The 19,880-nt window shown below is 38.2% G+C and overlaps 1 protein-coding gene across 3 annotated transcripts in view; it reads right to left on the reverse strand.

The window, feature by feature from the left end:
* Positions 1-4,365: 4,365 nt before the first annotated feature.
* The window catches only part of LOC145989483 (uncharacterized), a 544,790-nt gene continuing 529,275 nt past the window's right edge, over positions 4,366-19,880 (reverse strand). For all 3 annotated transcript variants that reach the window (XM_083124829.1, XM_083124831.1, XM_083124830.1), the window contains 3 exons: positions 18,621-18,828; positions 13,233-13,349; positions 4,366-4,853 (listed from right to left, as the gene is read on the reverse strand). In XM_083124829.1, the coding sequence (XP_082980955.1) occupies positions 4,736-4,853; positions 13,233-13,349; positions 18,621-18,828 (443 nt within the window). In that variant the 3' untranslated portion in view covers positions 4,366-4,735. The remainder of the gene's footprint in view (positions 4,854-13,232; positions 13,350-18,620; positions 18,829-19,880) is intronic.

A 19,880-nucleotide genomic window follows, 5' to 3' on the forward strand; every position in this document is an offset into this window, starting at 1 on the left:
AGCAGTCTTCTACACACCACGTGAAACTCAGAGTGAGCAGATTTACCCTACAGTTGTGAGAGGGGAAGAACGTGGGGAGTGAACGAAACCTGGGGGTGCAGTGTGTTGGCTAGAAGCTAGTGGTGCACAGAGCAGAGCGCTCGTCGCCCGCACAAGAGCACGCGAGTTGCCCACTGTGTACTGGCAGTAGTACAAACGATGTGTAACGGTATTTCGAAGAATCGTATTTCATATGGAAGCACGACATTTTACACGCAACTAAAATGGACTATGAAGAAATATTCCACGGATGGACCTGTTTTTAAAACTTTGGGTGTGAAGAAGTTGGCGCCAATTTTTAAACATGGTCTCATAGGACAAGTATTTTTCTTGTATTTATAATTAATGCATCATTTTAAGTATTTTTAACGCTATGTATGTGATTGGTAAAGGCCAATATCCATCCGATGCATCACTCTCATTGTTATCTATGAATCACGTTTAGAATTTTCACACTTAAACTTTGCGACAGGTCAAGTTTGCAGCAACTTTCGCACGTATAGACCCAAACGTGTGCGCAGAACATAGTTCCTCTGAGACGGGTTCTAATCCGACATACCTGTATACTTACAACAAAACATTTATTTAATTTGGGATTTACAGACAAAATAATGTATACATTAGCAGGTGTGGATTTCATCATTTGCAATCACTGAGCAGAGGAACTTGGAACCGCAGATTCGCCAACTGAAGAGTCTATTGCGCGGGAGAAACACTGAAGCTCAAGAGCGAGTCGAGGGCGACTAGAACACGTAGCAGAGCGCGTGGAATCAGTGATACCAGTGTCGTACACACACTATTTTAACCCTATGTTTATCGCAATTAATTGCTAATCGTGCTATACAGCGTCGAGAACTTTTAACGTGTTATATGAACACACGACGCAAGAAAAGGTCTATTGCAGCCATAGGCGTGCTCGTCCGCAGATTTTATCCACGGAAGGACAAGCAAGGTATTTTTCCATGGGAGCATATTACCCCGATAATAGTGGCCACACGGTGTATGTATAGGGTGTTCCGGGAGGAACCGGCAATTCTTTGGGAACAGGTAGTATGAGTGATTCTATGCAAAAAAGTTCATATGATCATGGGTCGGGTCCGATTTTGAACGATAACGGAGATATGAACGGAAATAAAAATGATGTAGTAAAACGTAAACAAAAACAGTAAGAAGTAAATCATGGCAATGTAATGGTAATTGTGTAAGAAATACGAGAAGAGACATGCTGATACTCAGGACTCGAAAAATACCGGTCGCCATGGCGACTAAAAATTTCAGCCTGGCGACTGTGATCTCATGCTGTAATATGCACGAAATTTTGATGATTCTAAGTTCAAATTGCAGTACAGCGTAAGTTAGCAATTTTTTTTTAAGTCAACGTTGTGAACATTCCATAGAGTCCGTAAAAATTTCTTACCCCTTGTCCCCTAACACCCCATTTCTTGCTTTCTCAAATAATTTAGCAATGTTTTGAATACCGTGATGCCCAGCATCTTATACAATGTGTTTCAAAAGTCGCACAACCCAAACTTTGGAAATGTGGTATATTATGAAAATCATAAGAGATATTTACACCGGGTTTTCTGCATTATAAAGCCTCATCCATTGAGATAAATTTCAATGCTTAAAATTATCAGTTCACTCCATACAAAAAATTTGACGGAAAGCACCATTCAAATTTTTCCAGAAATGAACTTCTGAGTAAGAAAAATATGTAAGAAACTATCGAAGGGTCATAATCAGACATTTGATGACTGATACCATGTCAGTCTGTCATTTGCGAGCAATATTGGTCATGTGCAACATTTGATGAATTTTTGACTGGCGATTTTATGGGTTGAGCGAAAAGTGCCATTTTTGGGACATATCTTCGTATATGGCAACACTAGCAGGTCGCAATATTGCCAACAGTCGCAAACATGTGTCTAAGTATTGGCTATGCATTTACGTCAAAAATTGTAAATCAAGATTTTTTACTCTTGAGAGAATCCTAGGCTGCCTCTGGTTACCTGGTTACATGAATTCTCTTCGCTCACTTTCGTCGCTACTGTGCCTGTTTGTTTTAATTCATTCAGTATGGCGTATTCATTGGAGCAGTGTGTGTGCATTGCTGAAGAGTATTTTACTACTCATTCTTACACTCATGTGCAAGAGGTTTTCCAATAAAAATGCCCTGCTTCTGCTGTAGCTACCTCACAAAGCAACTGTTTTACATCCAAACACCAACAAATGATTCCACAAATTGTTTAAGACTTGGTATTTATGGTTGAAAATTAGTTCTCAGATGTTTTCAGCAAAGAATGTTTCTTAACATAATGTAATTGCCTTTATTTAGATAAATGCTAACATAAATTTATGAACCCAGTGATAGCCTACAGGATTAGTTTAGTGCAGAGAACCAGGTGTAAATATATCTTACGATTTTCATGATATACATTTCAAAGTTTGAATTGTGTGACTTTTGAAACATAATGTAGTATTCACAATTGCTAGTAGGTGGTTTCCTGGCGCCTGATTTTCAGAGCTGGCGCCTAGCTTTGAAGAAAAGTTTTTGAGCACTGCTGATACTAATCTTTATTGCTTGAATTTGTGGTGTAACAGTAATTAGTACACGATAATTAAGTAATGAAGTAAGCTATAAATGTAGAAAAATGAAATGTTAACACCTACTGGTCAGTACTCACATGAACGAATGTAAGGAGGGAAAAGACCACAGAAATGATAGCAGGTCAGGGGTTAGGTTGGGAGAACGAGGTGGCCACGGCACCAGACCACTACCACGACGACGACAAGGACCAATCCATCGATTAGGGTAGGTGGAATTCAGATATTGAATGATCAATCGACTGGAATGAGCAGTTCTACATTTTTTGCTTGCTTCATTACTTAATTATCGTGTTCTAATTACTGCTACACCACAAATTCATGCAGTGAAGATTAGTATCAGCATGTCCCTTCTCGTATTTACTTACACAATTACCATTACAGTGCCATGTTTTACGTGTTACTGTTTTTGTTTACGTTTTGCTACATCATTTTTATTTCTGTTCATATCTCCGTTATCGTTCAAAATCGGACCCATGTTCATATGAACTTTTTTTTGCTTAGAATCACCCATACTACCAGTTCCCAATGTATTGCCGCTTCCTCCCGGAACACCCTGTATATATTTCCACCCATCCATGTAATACATCTAAAACAGCGAGATATAATGAGTCAAGGCTTTTGCCCCCCCCCCCCCTAATCACAGAGTCTGCGCACGCCTTTGCTTGCAGTCCAAGAATGGTGGTGTTTAATGATTTCTCCGAGCGACGGATCCGGAAGAAAGTGTACGAAGCTTATCATCAACGAAATTAACTTTTAACTGTCGCAGCCAAGTGAGAGTGATTTGCCGTCAATGTGCACACGAACTGTGTCTTGGGTGTTGAATGATTTGGGGTTTGAGTTTAGAAGGAGGAAACGATTCCTTTACTAAATGGTTAAATGGTTGTACTATGTGTAAGCCTTTTTTTTTTTAGTTTCTGCTTTATATTAATATAAATCAATTACATTTCATAGTTATGCTTGTCTTTCATCCTTGTTTTTCTGTCATTGTGCGTATATTGTTACTGGTGTAGATCTGTATATGCTCTCTTCAAAGGGAGGTAGACACACCATTCCCCCACAACCACACAACTTTGCGTGTGTTTTTGATATTATCCTTAGTAAAGTATATTTGAAGTCAAAACTAATTGCTTATCTTTTGTTGCTGCAAAAATTCTCCCCTCCCCGGAAATGTTTGATGGGGGGGGACTTTTGAGGTCAAGATTGTTGGTTGGGGAAATTCCCGCTGTCCCCCCAGGAGTTCCTACACTACCCTAATGACTTTAGTGTAGTAGTTTATTAGCTTAATTAGATTTAATTAATTTGTAATTAACTTAAATTAGTTGTTTCCCACGACACTGTACTGTCAGAAGTACTGTCCAGACCACTGGCGCATTCAGGATTTCATTTTCGGGAATGGCTGGGGGGCTGCTTACACAATAAGATATTTTGTATTCTTAGAACTTTCCACTGCCAAAATTGGAAATCGTGAGTAATTTGCATTTAGCACTCTGGTTTCCCCAAGATTTTCATGGTTTTTATTTCAAAATGCAGATATTCTCAAAATTTCGGAAGGGCTGTAGCCCCATCATCCTCCCCTCTGCGTACGCCAGTGGTCCAGACAGCACAGTCACAATAGTAAATAAAGCAAGGAAAATGTTTTCTGCGATTAATAATACAACGAAATATTGATGCATTCTGACAAGTTGGATATTATTTTCAATAACCAAATTATCTGGATGCTTCAGTTGTTAAAGTCCGTCCCCAGGACTTTGCAACACTGGTACATTTTATAACTTCCGGAATCTACAAAGGCTCTAGCAGGAACTTCTACACAAACACGCAGCACGCAGCAACTCGACCACAATCCATGCACGAGAACATAAAATTACTTCCGACATTAATACTTATTCTGCTATGCACGAGCCTTAAATATCTAGGCACACTGTACAATAAAAAAAATGGTCCATGTTTCTACAAAATATTTCTGTACAATATTCACAGGTTTGTAAGTTGTTTCATTGACATTACACCAAAGTTTAGGAAGGAAGTTTTCTGTGGGAACATTTTCTCCGTTGAAGTTCTGAGGTAGTCCGCTAGATGGGAGCAGTCGTCAGTAGCAGCTACATCTGTGCTCTGGGCATTTCTTCCCGTAGACCAAGCACTCGTCCTGGCAGTAGCGATCAGCGCCAAATCTTCCTTCCAATTCGCCGATAGCATCGCATTCTTGACTGTAAGAGAACAAATCAAAAATATATAAGCATATGCCAGGGGCGCCGACATGTCAAAATTATTGGGGGGGGCCTCTGATCACTGAAATAAATTAATGAATGACTCACTCTCTCCCTTTTTTTTAAAGTTTTGGCCTCAGTGTTCGGAATCTCATAAAAGCCCATGACTTCCTTAAAAATATCAATATTTTTATTCGCAGTTCAAATGCAGAATATTAATTGTCCACGGATGGATATGTCACAAGTTTCGTCAAACATAATAGCAAAATATTCCAGACTTTTAATATCTGCTACCACGGAGCGCAAAACAGATCTCCCTAATATATGAATGATCTCGTTCTGAATGTCATGTGAGAGCCATTTGTAGCCCGAACGTCCCATCCAATCTCCTAATTCATGCACATCGTCTTTTGAAACTCTTTTTAGTAAAAATTTTAACAATACTCATAATTACAGTAATAAGTCATGTGTTTTGCTGTCTCTGGTCATAGCCCCACCCAAAGTTGATGGTTTAGCGGTCTCAGCACCCTAAAGTTGATGGTGTAGATTCTAGAACATTTCAAATGTGTATTTAAAGTTAAGTTCCTGTGGCACAATTCAGAGTAAACTTTAGAAGAGAAGCAAAAGAATACATTAAATGCTCTTAAGCAAAATTATTTGGGGGCTCTGCCCCTACATCGTTAACACTGGGGGGTTCGAGCCCCCCCAAGCCCCATGGAGTCGGCGCCTATGGCATAGGCTATAGCCTGATTTGAGTGAATAATTTTGATGGAGTTTAGGAACATAAATTAAGTGAATTAAGTGGCACAATCGTCATAAATACGGCACTTAGAAAAATAAAATATTTTTCTGGTGCTAACAAAGAAACACTCAAGGAATTAGAGGAATATCGATGGCACAGCATTCGTGTGGTAAAAGTAATAGAGGCCTTATAAAGAAGGCAACAGCTGAAATAATTCAATAGCCAGTTTTTACGTACATCGTGACAACGGTAGTTAGTGCACTTGAAAGAATATAAGAATGTTCAGTGCTACATATAAGAAATAGTGTCCGGCAAATTTCATATCCCCTTCAAAGGCTACAATGAAGCATGCAATTAAACGAGAAAGATCTTTAAGTGATATAAATCAATTTTAAATAACTGGCGAATACATAGAAATTCAGATGTTTATGTACATTGTCCGCAATAAAATAAACTAAAATCTTAACAGAATACGATATTTCGTTATTTTTCCAAACAATTGTTTATGAAAATTAAATACTTCACAAGATGACAATACACAATCGACTCCCACCCGCACATCCTTATCGAATGTACCCATTTTAATGTCACCAGGAAAACGTTTCATGTTCACGACTCCTTGTCATTCATGTTGCGGGGAGGCGACAGTGTTTTAAGTGAGGTTTATAGCCTTTTGAGTAGCACGGATCTTTCACACTGTCTCTGAGGATTTTTTTTTTAGTGTTTTTAGTGTCTCGTTGCATTTTTAATGTGTTGTGCATATCCGGTGCTTGTACCTTTACAATCTGAACTTTTATCCTCTCGCAAGGGGCTTCTTAGTACACCCCTTTTTAAACCTTCAGTGAAAGATTAAAGATTCGTGCTCTGAAAGGTGTAAGATGGTCATGTGTGCCGAATCACCTCAAAATTAAAATTATATCATTCATTCAAACCCAGGAGAAGATCTAAATTTTCTGTGTTGGCTCACCATCGTGAGGATAATTGGAAATCGACTTGAAATCAGTTTGCGCACTGCTTTGAAAGCCAGTAAACAACGGCTGGATGTGCAAGTTACATGTCATCTGAACTTTATTGAGTTATACCTACTCAATAGCGAATATAAAACATAATAAATTTGCCAAAATTTCCTAGGAATTTATTTCGTTCCCTACTTTCATCTCAAACGCAGATAACGGTGTTAGTAATCTATACTGCCAATAAATATATTTTCGAGTGGTTATATTCTCTCTTTTATATATATATATATATATATATATATATATATATATATATATATATACATATACATATATACATATATATATATATATATATATATATATATATTCACATATATACATATACACATAAGCTCATAAGTAATAGAGCAAACTCACACAATTGAAAGTACACGATAATAGAAGCAAAAACGTCTCAATAAACATGGGTCTGCAAACGAGCCGTTTTCGAGATAATTGCGAATGTGTGGATACAAGCCGTCACTGACTTCATTGCTTGTAATCGTCGTCCTAGTATCCTAGTTGGTAAAATGCTAATAATGTGTGCAAATGTGTGGTTAGAAGTCGTCACTGATGGCATTTTGTAAACACCAGTGACATGCGGTGACGTCGACACTTGGGGTAGCAGTCAGTGGCGTGATCAAGGGGGGGGGGTGTGGGTCACACCTTTCCTCCTTTTAGGGCCAGTATTCCTACAAAAAAGAAGAATGTCAATAACAGGAAAAGATTGCAAAATTATGAATGAGTACCAGAAAAAAGTACACGTAACCCCCACCCACATTCGAAAATAAAAAACTATTTGATTTGACTCTAAGCCAGAGATCCTGGGTTCGAATCTCGGATTGGCCATTTGTGTTCTTTGTGTGTGTTCCTTCATCTATTTTGTTGTACCAAAGGTGGCGGAAAAGCGAAGTAAAATGAACCAAATTGAGCAATCAATCAATGATTTGATTTCATTTTTGTTACTTAGCGTCGCTTTCTTGTCACATTTGGTTAATTGCGAAGATACGATGAAATTGATGAAGGGACGAGCACAGGGAACGCCCATGCCTGGGTCGGGGTTCGAACCCGGAAATCCTGGTGTCGTAGCGCGCTATGATAACCAGTCCCCCACGCTTGGTTGATTTGGTGACAGGTAACAAAACACAACACACTTTTATTGTAGTTTCTTCAATGATATTCATTTGACTTTTTGAGTTCTGAGATACATTTTTTATTCCAAATTATTTCATTATTCATTGCAACACATAGGACAAGAATGCGCACTCATCACGGGTTCGAATCCTGGCCTGGATTGTTCATATGAGGTCCCTTAACCAATTTCATCATATTATCACTCAATCCTCATTTTCGCGATAACCAAATGTGGCAGAAAAGCGAAGTAAAATAAACGAAACCAACAACAATATGAACACGCGTTCTCTTGCCCAAATAAATACATCCGTATTTATGACTGTTAGAGACCAAGAGTAGTATATTTAAATAAAACACTACTAAAACGAGAGTCAGATAGAGCCTGAGCATATATTTGTAATTTAATCATTATATATTCCATATTTGTAAAAGAAAAAAAGAAAGAAAGCATAACATCATTGTCTGCACATAACACGTTCCCATTTCATAAATAATAAAACTACATCCAATATATATAAAGCCCCAATCCCACCACTCACTCACTCACTCACTGACATAAATGTTCTCCATGAAGGAAGCCGCGGAGGCGAAAAACGCCCGATCACGACCCCCCATGAAATCGTCCCAAAAGGCCGAGAAAATTCAAAAATCCCTCAATCGGCCCTTCCTTAAGGGTGAAAATGCCCTTTTCCACGTCCTTAGCAACCGTTGCCACGTACATTTTTTTGCAGCACACATTGTTTCCTTCAATTCTTAATTGTCTAGCTACATTATATTTCTCACAGATCAATAGCACACAGATGAATGAACTCGTGGTTTTGAAAAGGTGCCTGAAACAAGGGTGACATCTACATAATAAGGAGTTTCAGCCCAGATACAATTACGTATATATTGTTATACTCAATGCGTAAATATCTACATCGTGCTTGTTTTAACTAAATGTTTAGGGGGTATAATGACATGCAATTCCTTAGAGCTTGCTGTGCCTGTTGTTGTCCATGGAAACGGACGTTGCTAGGGAACTTAAAGAATGTTTATTTTCACCCCGAAAACTACTGTAAGGGAATTATGCTAGACTCTTCGAATTTCAACATGCGAGCATCAGAATTTATTACAGAGGCAAGGTAGGCAAAAGAGGGGAATGACGGAAAACAGTTATTATCCAATTACGTTCAAAAATGTGAAAATGACAAAAGAAGTAAATATAACATTTTCAATTTAGTGTCGCAATTTAATTCGTAAATGCAAAACATCCAACTAATTATCTTTAAACGGTTATTACTTACTCAGTTCATTATTAAGAAAATAGACAATAATAGTTTGAATATTTGTACCTTATTAGAGCCCATACACACATAAAGTTACTTTCTAAACTTTTCAAACTTATACATATGTTCCCCATCATCCAATACAACATGCAGACATTTTCAAAGTCATTAAGATCATTGAGGAACCCCATCTATAACGTGATTGCATTCAGAACGTGGCCGAAGGTCAAGCATGCGAGCGTACAAGACGTGGCCAAAGGCCACGTCGAAAGTACGCGAGTCCCATATTATACATACGCACATATTGTACAACGTGTAAAAGGTTGTGTAAATACAGAGAACATAAGTACTGCAGAAAATTTTACCCTGAGTTCTTTACAGGATTTACAAAAAATCTATGAGAAACCAATCCCCTATCTGTCCTATAGGAGATAGACTGGGGGACCTGAAAGCCTGGGCTTTCAACCATTGCAGCGGGGGGCGAGGGGACAAGAGAGGTAGAGGTAGAAATCTTCCTTTTCCTTGGGCCGGCCGTTTCTACCTGAAAACTGGTCTGGCGGAAGAAGAGCGAGCTAGGGTATCCAGCCAGCTTTGCCCGCGGAGAACACCGATGGACGAGAAGCGCGTGGAAAAGAAAGTGTTGCGTATGAGCTGTGGTGGCTTTAACAAGACAATAAATATTGTGATTTGAATATAATTCGAGATGTGAGATTGATTGATCTATCTCTGCTAGACTAGCTACTCCTCAGTGCACGTCACTGGTAAACACCGAGTACTCCTTGCGCGTTCCGAGGTTTGCTCTTTGTGTACAAAACAGAACATTTCCGGGAGGCGACGTTGTATGGATACAATCAGTACACAGTATAATCGCACTGTGGGAGTCACGTCAGTTGTCCTGGACTGCGTAGTGAATATGGAACCATACAGCAACGAAGAGTATGCGGATATGCATTTCATGTATGGTTAGTGTTGCTCACGGGACGAGACGGGACAGGCTTTTAAAAATTCGAGACGAGACGAGATTGATCATGTGTCCCGAGACAAACGAATATTTTCGAGACGAGACAGCATTTCACAGCATTTCCATGAGACGAGACAGGCCAAAGTCTCGTCTCGTGGACAACACTATGTATGGTGTGCCTAACGGCAATGCACGGGAGGCTGCACGCTTTTACCAAGAAAAATACCCTGCTCGAAGGCACCCCGAGAGTAGCACATTTACAAGGGTACATCAGCGCCTCAGAGAACATGGGAGCTTCGCACCTGGTAGGAGAGCAGGTGGACTTGCACTTTCTTTAACAGGCACCAGTGTACAGTAATTATAACATGTAACATACTAACGTAGTACAGAACTTTATTCCTTGTTAAAGTAAGTAGAATGTTAAACTAAAGCAATGAGATCTCCAATGACTTTTCTTACTACATTTTCCCAACTATGACGACGTTTACAAACAATGAAGTCAGTAGCGCCTTGTAATCACACATTCGCAATTATCTCGAAAACGGCACGTTTGCAGACCCATGTTTACTGAAACTTTTTTGCTTCTATTATCGTGTATTTTCAACTTTGTCAGTTTGCGCTATTACTTATGATACACCCTGTATATGTGGGGGAGGATGGGGAGTCAGTGACCGAGCGCATCAAGCTGTCGACTTTTGATTTTGCTATCGATCGATTATCGGCCTATGCCTGGTAAGTGTCCATTCACCGATTTCGTCTCATCGCCACAAATACTCTCCGTCCTGATGAGCCAAATAAATAAATATACGTGGGTCAGTTAAAATGTTAACTGCACTAGCATGAAAGAAATAGCGTATTGTAGGAAAATACAGTTCTTGTATTTACATAAAAGTAATCCCAAAGCCTGTTCAAACATTTGTCAGATCATGACATGAGTTTCTTTTTACCTTGTTTGAAAAATTCCCGTCATACTTTCGATAACTATTCTTAAGTCTCAGTGTTAACTTCCTCATTGGATTGGAATCACTTATTGTAATTTGCTTTCGATTAGCATTATCGAGAAGATATCCTGTGGATTCCGTTCAGTTACAAAACCATCGAAATTTTGCATCGACATCTCTTGGTAGAACTCTGTGCAGAATTTCAAGCTAAGATGATGTGCGCAAGCTCTAGTGGTGGAGTTCGGAACTACTACGAGTTCCCTGGCTCTATAGGTTTTGTACAGTAGTTCTAAACCTAACATTCTAGCAGTTTCAATCGCTGATAACTCAACAAATGGTACAATTACAAACCTTTGCGCAAATAGAACTGATGTGTTTTAATTATTTTTTATTAGTTTGAAAGACCAAGTAACTATTTCCACTCATACATCTTTACCCTTCTACCAAGAGCGACTGCATAGGGGGCCAGTGGGGCACTTGACCCCCTTGAGATGTGGAAAGACTTCATATAATTCACATTTGGAAACTGTGGCTTGAGGTCATGAACGAACGGTGCCGTGAAATACCACAGATAATGTGCCTATGTAAATTATCGCAGAGCTGGTGTTGCTTTATGAAAATTGTCTTAAGTGGGGAAAAGATTTCAACATTATCCTATAGATGTAGACCTATTGCAGACAAAATAAATTGTCAAAATCTTTCATAATGAGCAATCAGGTTTTAGCTAATCTTTAAAAGGCTTTGAGTTTTGGCCAATTATTTGGTAATAAACTTGACGTGAGCCGATTGCGTCATACTGTATAACATCAAATAGCATTAAAGCAATTTGCAACAGACCACATTTGTTTTAGAAATATAATTATTTAATATTCTCTTGTCTTTATTAAGTTGCAGTTGATAAATGGTTATTATAAGTTACACTCAAAATAGGAATTGTAGCTTTCCTGGCAACGTGATTCGAACAAGTGATCCCGGGTTATCAGTCACGTTAAGTCGATATTGGCTTCCAACGTTTCTCTTCACCAGGGAATGATGGGAATTCCCTGATGATGATTGCAATGCATGCGCTCGAAACCTAACCTGGCTGGTAACCCGAGAGCACTTGTTCAAGTTGCACTCAGTTTCTGAAGTGGAAATTGTTAGGTGGGGTGGGGGGAGATGTTTGATCGAGAATTAGGGATATCCGAGGGGATGCTGCTGTGACTTTCCTAAAACATTTCTATCTGCATTCGGGCACTTCCACTGAAAATTTAAAACCACTACAAATAATAGAATTGTTTATTCCTTATCAACACGTATAATCACTAGGGAACGGAACTTTATGTGCTAAAAAACTCAGAAATATTTATTTCTTTATGTCTCATAAATGTTGAAAATATGTGATAAAAACAGGAAAATTTGTGACAAAAATAAAAAATACATTTGGTAACAAAAACAAAGTATTACATGCATTTTAAACACCTGAAATCAGATTCCAAATGCTTACCTCTTATTGAGCTATTTTTTGGAAGAGTTGCAGTGGATCACCATAGTTTTTTTTTTTCAAATTCTCCATTGTAAATCTGTGACAATTATCTCTAAAAATCATCTTATATTGTGAGAAAGATCGCTCCACGTCACAAGAAACAATTCTTGCATATTTGAAGCACGAAATGCCACTAACGCTGAAGTTTTCCAAAGCTTCCTCTTCCTCTACTTCACCTCCTTCCAAAACATATGCAATTTGGCACAACGTTTGAAAACCTTGTTTTTTCCCCAAAATATCTGTACATTTAGACATTAGCAATTGTGCGTTAGATCCAGTGGGGGGTAATATTTTTCGACAATAGGATCTTAGGCGAGGAGCCAGAAGTCTGCCAGCGAGCGTGTTTAAATACAAAGCAAACCTAACACACTCGATATGAAAGAGGTACGGAGAATAAACCTTTATTCCTTCGAGGATTTCGAGGTAGCTGAAGTAAATGAGCGATTTTATGTATTTAAAATGAAAATTCGCAAAATATGTATTTACGTACGGAAAACGGGAAAATATGTGTTTTTATGTAAAATAAAATTTGCTGTGTTGACATATAAGGCTATGATCAGAATTTTGGAAAAAACGAGGGTCTCTATCTTATCGCAGAAAAAACATTTATTTACCTCAACTTCCGTTCCCTAATCATCCCAGACACGGACACTTTCGGCAGTCAAAGCCTCAAAGTCGAGTTTTGGGAGAAAAACTTTCGACACAGTACAACAAAGGTAAAACAATGTAAGTTTATGCGCCGTCCTTGGAAGACGCATCGCTGAAATATTATACCACCTGAATATTATTTCTGTACGTGCGTATACTTACGGGCAGTGGCAGAGCTGATAAGGGCAGTTGGGTGGATACCGAAGGCAGTTAGTCTCACACCATTGGTCCATTCCTGGAATCCTCTTGTAAAGTCCCGTGGGAAGGCAAACTTGGTCCCTGTGAAGAGAAAATGCATAAATGTGTGTTAAAATGTTATAAGATGCTAGTGATATCGACATATTAGACTCTCACAAAGGAGCATGGAGCCAGTCTAGCGGTGGTATTTTGATTTGATTTGATTTGGTGTTTTAAGTCCACTTTATGCACAGTAAGGTTAATCGGCAAGGGACCTACAGTTTAAAGTGGGATCCGAACCACTATGTGCCTCAACCGGGTATCGAACCCGGGACCCCTTGATAGTGTGGTATTTTGAACTTACGTCATAATCAGCTAGAATAGTACCCGGGGGTGGGGTGGAGGTCTAAAAATTTCCAATGGTACCTTACATTAAAAAAGAAAACAACAACTTTTGCACTTTCTTTCAGTTTCAATGAATTTCTAATTCTATAAAATTGTAATATTTCCTAAACGAACAAAATATGCAAAAATCGTTCTCTATGGTGAATTTCGTAAATACACTTTGTAAAGAAAAAGATAGCATTTTATTATTTTCAGTTTTCAGCCTTTCACTCCTGCATTCTCAGTTGCTTTAATGATTACATTTGACCTGATGATTTATTTTTCGAACAATTAAATAAAATACAATATCTGTAAAATTTATATTTATTATTTAAGCCACGATTCAGTATATACATGGAACACTTGGCAACACTAATAACAAAATTAAAGTAAATATTGCTTGTGGAGTATATGCACACCATAATAATTTTTGCTTACGTGGGGAAAGTTTACACTTTCTACCCACGATTTTCGAGAAAACTACCAGAACACTTCAAAATAATGATAATGTAACCAAACTATAAATAATAAACACAAGCCTCCCCGATGGCGCAGTGGTAGCGTCCTCGCATTGTAATCAAGGGATCCTAGGTCCGATACCAGGTGAAGGCACATAGTGGTTCTGCACCCCTGGCACTCCTAGGTGTGGGAGTTGGAAGGGGTGACATGTGAAAATAATCGAAAACGACCGATATTAGTGTGGAATCCATAACTTACGGGGTAGCTAAGATGAATAGTGCCACTCCCAATGCCGTTCAATTTATTTATTTTTTACACTATAGTTAGAATTCTTTATTTTCCTGTCTAATAGAAGATTCGGATTAAATATCGGGTAATCAGCTAGTTTTAATAAATACAGTTTGCAACAGGTCTCAAGCCCCACTAGTAAATATCGTGTACCTGACTCTAGCCAGTAACACTGAGAAACGATTGCAAAGCTCTCTTTAAGAAATTTCCAAAACTAAACAAAAAAAATAACAGTGCATGACACTCTGATACCATACCAGTGCTACAAACAATCGATTCCAAGTTGTGTAGGTAAGAGAGAGAGAGAGAGAGAGAGAGAGAGAGAGAGAGAGAGAGAGTTGAATCAAAAACATTTCAACATTAGTAATAAGAATGCAGTGATACATTTATTTCTTTACAGAGTGTATATGTTACAAATCCTCCACACAGCGATAGAGTGTTAATTCACTTGAAAAAAGGAAGCTTCTATTTATAATTTGCCTATTAGAAAACCAGTAGATTACATGCAAGAAATGAACCTTGCACATGAACTTCATTTGATAGATTTTGCAGAAATTTTTAATTATACAACTTCTATATTAGATTCAATACACACATTTAATCAGGACGACATATAATGTAATGATATTAAGTGATTGACTTTTAAAATGATCCTGCTACTTGTTCCTTCACTTAACGGGCCTATTCAAAAGGCTCAGCGAAGAATGATTTTATTATTCCTTATCTTGTAGACACAGGCTAAAAACTTACACAAATGAGGATCATTAAATGATACAACATCCATTTAGTTGTAGATGACCACAACCAAAGGCTTACCGAAGAAAATGGTACATATGGTTGCATACATCAAATGAATACGCAAAATGGAAACAATATAAAAGATTCTTTGAAATTAAGATACAATTAATAAGTGACTTATATTTATAGAAGAAGAATTTTGTTTCAATCAGTCAGTCATTCAGCTTAAACATTTGAGTCAAAACTTTGTATATGAATATTACATAACCTATTTTCAGCACTACTGCATCATATTAACCGAGGATATATATTCATTTCATTCCTGCACAAGGTTTAGTTCCCATTACGGGGTCCCGGGTTCGATTCCCGGTGGAGGCACATAATGGTTCGGATCCCACTTTAAACTATAGGCCTAGTTCCGATTAGCATTACTGTGCATAAAGTGGACTTAAAACTCCAAGTCAATCAAAGTTCCCATTACATGAGTTGTGGACTAGCGTAGGTTACGAGTTGAAGTCCCTGTCTGGACTGGGGTGGAGGTAGTACCTTTATGAGCGTTCTTTCATCTACTCATCACATCATAATTCATCTTTACCGTCGTTATTATCAAAATGTGATGGAAAATGGTCAAATTATTAATACAAATTTTAGTATTATGCTGTGACAATTGTGACACTCATTTACGCTTTGAAGCAGAATTTTCAACTTCATTTCAGATTAGTATAGAATCCCATCACCGCTGTTATCTGGTTTAATAGAACATACACCTACACACACAAACACACACACGCGCGCGCACCCCCCCCCCCCCACACACACATATATATTTACGTATATTGTACTCTTTTGATAATATTAGAGAACTTTAGGATATATTAGCTCCATGTTCAGCTCTGCATACGCTGCTGATTGCAATTGTTTCTCAACAACAAAAGGAGAGTTTCAGTTAGCTGGACAAATAGAGTACACACTGTTTAATCATTTATATTCAGAATGTTACATGAGAAAGACTTTTGTTTATTATGTGAGAAGTCTCACCACACAAAATTAGTGACGAGAGCCTCAAATAGATACAAATTATATGTACCTTAATTGCTGCATTGCCGTTTTTTAATCATCACACACATGAGTAGTTGTGATGAAAGATGTCGTTCAAACTGATTTGGTCCAATATTGAATGTACAAGTTCTACCCAAGGTATGATAATAGTAATAAAATTACTGTCCTTGAAATACTCAGGGCGATTTATGTCTCAATTTCCACATTATTGCTGAAATGATACCCCCCACATAACATGATCTAACAGGTGTTTGAGTTATGCTTAATATTTTCAAGGACCTGACCAAGTAGTAAACGTTATAGATACAAAGGATACTTGTCATAATATGTACAGGGTGATCGAAATTTATTCCCAAATTTGTTACATTTTAGCAGTGGAACGATTCTTCCAACGTAACTACCTAGACCACCACAATGAATCATGTTGCTTACCATCTTAATTATTGGTAGTTCGTTGTTAATGGTCTTTCCTCACTTTTAAGCGACTGTAAATTCAGTTGGTCACTGTCTGTCACTAATAGATCCATAATGGCAGCTAGGATGTAATGCAAATGCTGGAAAATTTGGTCCATCTTATCGTTTCAACCTGATAATTTTACCGACGGCGTGCCCTTCATGTAGGACGGTTCACCATTTTGCGCTGATAACACGGGCATGGCTTGCTAATGCTTTTTCTGGACGAGTCAAGAAGCGTCGTGTTAAATGGAAAAGTTAAATGGAAACCCGACCCACAATGTGCCTCCACGGGGCATCGAAAGCAGTTCCTATCCTCTAGAATGGAACCGCTAATTTAACAACATAGACCCCCACACTAAAACTATGAATGGGACATAATTTTAGCTTAATAAACCTGCAGTTTCTTTGCTGCAAGTATAATCCTAGATTGTGCTGGGACTGCTCGGTCATAAAAAAAAACATCTAGTCAGATATCATCTATTTGGACAAGCTTCAGAACGAAATATGCTTTCCTTGCCGTTTAAGCAGTCCGTAACAACTACAACCTGGAAACTGCATTTTCGGATTCGGGAATATCATGACGTAGCCAAGGAAACAGACAACAAGTGGAAGCACAATCCATATTTACAAGAGAGAGACTATAACAAGAGAAGTGACCCGAAAGAAAACATACGTATATACGGGAGTTTATAAACATAAAATGTTGAAACTATTTAGAACGGCAGACAGCAGTGAGAACTTGTGCCGTTATAGAACTGTCAAGTGTTATATGCATTATATCACTATACACGATGTACCAGAAGTGATAGCGCAAACGGAAACGGTGAAAAGTACACGATAGTAGATGCCAAAAAACATGGGGTCGCAAACGAAACGTCTGCGAGATAATTGCGATGGTTATGATCAGCCACTGACTTGCTTGTTTGAACGACATATGCTTTTTACGTGAGAGGTGCGATACTCCTACTTACAAGGGAGGTTATCTAAGTGTCCCCCTCCGATTTCAATGAAACTTGGCAGGTGTATAGAGGGGCCCAAAGGAAGAAATACTTGTTTTTGTGTTTCAGCTAAAAAATGTTTAGGGGGCAACCCCCCCCCCCCCCTCAAATGTCAAGATGAGGAGAAATTAAAGTGGGGATCTGACCCCGAAACCACGTAAATATAGCATAGGAAGAACACGCACATTTATTTGGAACGCACACAGCACAGAGCTGTTTTTGCTAGCGATATGCACTTCATATCTCAAGTGTCCCACTTGTGTATCTGCCAGTACTATTAGCACAGAACTTCAACCGCCATCTTCCTTCACGATAGCACTTGCGTTTGTTCTCCTCATCTTGACATTTGAGGGAGGGTTTTGCTCTCTATAAACAGTTTTTTAGCCGAAACAAAACAACACGTATTTCTTCCTTTCGGCCCCTCTATACATCTGCCAAGTTTCATGGAAATCGGAGGGGGATACTTAGATAACTTCCCTTGTTAGTAAATATAACAGAATTAAAGGGTTTCTCATCGCTAGACATTACTGCTGCTTTTATTACCAAGGACTATTGTACTTTAGGCTACAGTATGTTACATGTTCGGCAATATTCAGTTGTAAACAAATTAATCCTCGAAGTGCACAAAAAGACAAGCGTGCGATGTGTACAAACAATCAAGTCAGTGACGGATTGTAACAATACATTCGCAATTATCTTGCAAACGGTTCGTTTGTGGATCCATGTTTTTTTAATTCTACTATCGTGTACTTTTCACCGTCTCCGTTTTCGCTAAGACTTCTGGTACACCCTGTATAACCCACATTGTGTAAAAATGACTCTAGTCTTGTATTGTATATCCTGCAACGCAGTAGTGCCAATAATTATTGTGTGTGTGTTTGTGTGAATATTGTAAATGAAATAGAGGATATAATGACAACAATGCAGTTTTATGCAAACAATCAATTTGGTGTCGGCAACTTGACCTTCATTTGACAATTCCGATACTTACCTGATGACGAGCGCCGTGACCTTTGTGGGCATCCGGGCGTCCCTGTAATAGAGGAGGAAAGGGTTGTCACTCTGGAATCCCTGGAAGCCTAGCGGCGGGAATCCTCCGGTGCTCGTCACGATGCGGACGTCTGCGCAGTTCCTGAACGTCTCTGGCCTCCCGCACCCTACGGCCTCCGTGCCGTTGGGGCACGTGCCCCACATGTTCCCTGCGGAGGTGGAGAAACATTAATAGAAAAACCTAGATCAAATGTGTTCAAAGAATTCAAAATTCTCACACTCCACACAGTTTATCGTCACCACCACGACTAATGCCAAAATAATAATAATACCTAGGCAATAATAATAATAAATAAGCCGTAGGCTGCTCTACCACCTAATCCTTGTCATGAGCTATACATGAAAATATAAGCATATATGTGTATATAAATAAATTATATATATATATATATGTAGTAATATTGAATACAGATAGAATGATTAAAAATAAACAGAAATAAAGAATATTATATATACAGTACCTAAAATTACAACTATACTCATTACAGTAATAGTAGTTATATAATAATACAAAGGTGAAAGAACAAAAAGAGATATTTTTAAAAAATACAAATGCGAAAAAAAAAATATTAGTAGAGAAAGGCTGAGGGAAAAATTCAAATTATAAGGTTAACATAAGGTTGCCTTTAAGTAAAACATTAATGTAAATAGCAATAAAATACTAATAGTTACAGTATAATAAGTGTTATGTCGTTTAAAGAGTGAACATAGGTTGATAGTGCTTTCCATGCTTTCGGCGCAGATAGAGAAAAATATGAGCAATTGTTGTTATTGTATTTTGATTAATGAAATATATTTTTATTTGTCACTTATTCATAAACTATGTACGTTATTATAAAGTAGGCAGTTTCTCAGAAAAATCTACGTCCCAAGAAAACTTAACTGAATAGTGTTGACAAAGCAGTAACACGTATTAATATTCTGTACTTTAAACTAAAAAGTGTGAAAATGACAACTCAGGTTGTTCACACTACATTTTGGACAACCTTTAACTTCTGAGGTGCTAATATAACACAGAAAAATAGTTGCAATAAACGCGGTTTTAACACCACTGAAGTTGAACTAACGAAAATGGGGTATGAAGCAGTGGCGTCACGTGGAGTAAATCCTTGGGTGTTCACAGCCAGCCTAAAATCAGAGAAAATGTACACCCCTCCCCCAGACTGAGGGGGCTACAAACACAGAGAAATTAATTATTGTT

This window comes from Lepisma saccharinum, chromosome 6 (assembly GCF_977018435.1).
Source record: "Lepisma saccharinum chromosome 6, izLepSacc3.1, whole genome shotgun sequence".
In the NCBI taxonomy this organism is placed as follows: Eukaryota; Metazoa; Arthropoda; class Insecta; order Zygentoma; family Lepismatidae; genus Lepisma; species Lepisma saccharinum.